This window comes from Mus pahari, chromosome 11 (assembly GCF_900095145.1).
Source record: "Mus pahari chromosome 11, PAHARI_EIJ_v1.1, whole genome shotgun sequence".
In the NCBI taxonomy this organism is placed as follows: domain Eukaryota; kingdom Metazoa; phylum Chordata; class Mammalia; order Rodentia; family Muridae; genus Mus; species Mus pahari.
This window is the reverse complement of record NC_034600.1, coordinates 56,045,061-56,046,479: the sequence shown is the minus strand read 5'-3', so window position 1 is coordinate 56,046,479 and position 1,419 is coordinate 56,045,061. Positions and strand designations below refer to the sequence as shown.

The following is a 1,419-nucleotide window of genomic DNA, read 5'->3' as shown; positions in this document are numbered from 1 at the left end:
AAGAACAAGAACAAGAAGAACAAGAACAAGAAGCTTATAAAGTTCGTTGGGAAATTTTAGGGAATGAGAGAAGAGTTGGAGGGGAGGAAACAGAGAGGATCTTCTCAAAACATACTATATGCATGTATAAAATCTCAAACAACAAAATCTTTTTTTAAAAAAATCAGATGATTTTTATGATATCATGAAATAGAAGAATGTAGTAAATTTTTAAATACCTGAGATGAATGGTATATCATAAACAATGTTGATCACCTGATGACCGTGATCTTGGAGAATTTCAGAAGCATGATTCATCAGTAAGCAATGACTTCCACCTAGGAATGGGAAAGAACTCCATTTCACAATAGGTTTCTGGCAACAAGGCCAACATATCCAAAAGGCAATGGAAACTCAGGAAATGATGTGGAGGGGCAAGGGAGCTGCACACAGTACAACACAGAGATAGAGAAAAGACCTTTTATCCCCATATCTCAATTTTGCTAAGATGAACATAGACCCAAATCCATACCACATGATAATCTTCACAGACACACACACAATCCCTCTTATGACTAAAGATCTCCATGCCGGTGAGATGATGTTCTCTATGCTTAGGTCATAGAAGTTGGTCATTCAGCAAATCCTGCTGTCATGTGCCACCAGGGAGGATGCTTGAATCTTACTCAGAAGGGGAAATAAAATTGTCATCAGGGATGGAAGGAGCAGGGAACTAGGTGAGAGAGGAGAAGGGGAGGGCAAGTTGGGGGAAAGGATCAAATATAGGGAAAGCCAGAGAGAGGGCTGGGAGAGTGAACAGAAATGGTTGGGGTGCACCTCTAGTACCCACCTGGAATCGGAGAGACTCTAGAGAATCTATGAGGGTGACTCTAGCTAAGAATCCAAGAAGTGGGGGATATGGAGCCTGAAATGGTCAACTGCAATAACTAAGCAGGACTCCCAGTGGAGGGATAAGCATGCCAACCCACTTACAAAACCTTAGACCCCAAATTTGTCCTGTCCACAAGAAGCGCAGAGACAAAGATGGGGCAGAGACTGAGGGAATGACCAACCAATGACTGGCTTAACTTGATATCCTTCCCATGGACAAGAACCATTCCTTGACACTGTGATTGATACTCTGTATTACTTGCAGACAGGAGTCTAGTCCTCTGAAAGGCTTCACCCAGCAGCTCATAGAAACAGATGCAGAGACCCACTGCCAAACATTAGCTCAGGAAGTCTTGTGGAAGAGTTAGGGGAAGGACTGAGGAAACTGGAGGGGATAGGGACTCCACAAGAATACCAACAGAGTCAACTAATCTGGACTCTTGGGGGCTCCCAGAGACTGAACCACCAAACAAAGAACATATAATGGCTGGACCTAACCCCACAAAAACTTGCAACAGATGTGCAGCATGATCCTTGGGTAAGTCCCCA

General features: G+C 43.4%; 1 protein-coding gene across 1 annotated transcript in view; it reads right to left on the bottom strand.

Annotated features, from left to right (window-relative positions):
• The window catches only part of LOC110328899 (UDP-glucuronosyltransferase 3A2-like), a 15,097-nt gene extending 14,545 nt beyond the window's left edge, over positions 1–552 (bottom strand). The window contains 1 exon segment of the mRNA XM_029544079.1: positions 219–552. Within this exon segment, the coding sequence (XP_029399939.1) occupies positions 219–297 (79 nt within the window). The 5' untranslated portion in view covers positions 298–552.
• Positions 553–1,419: the final 867 nt, after the last annotated feature.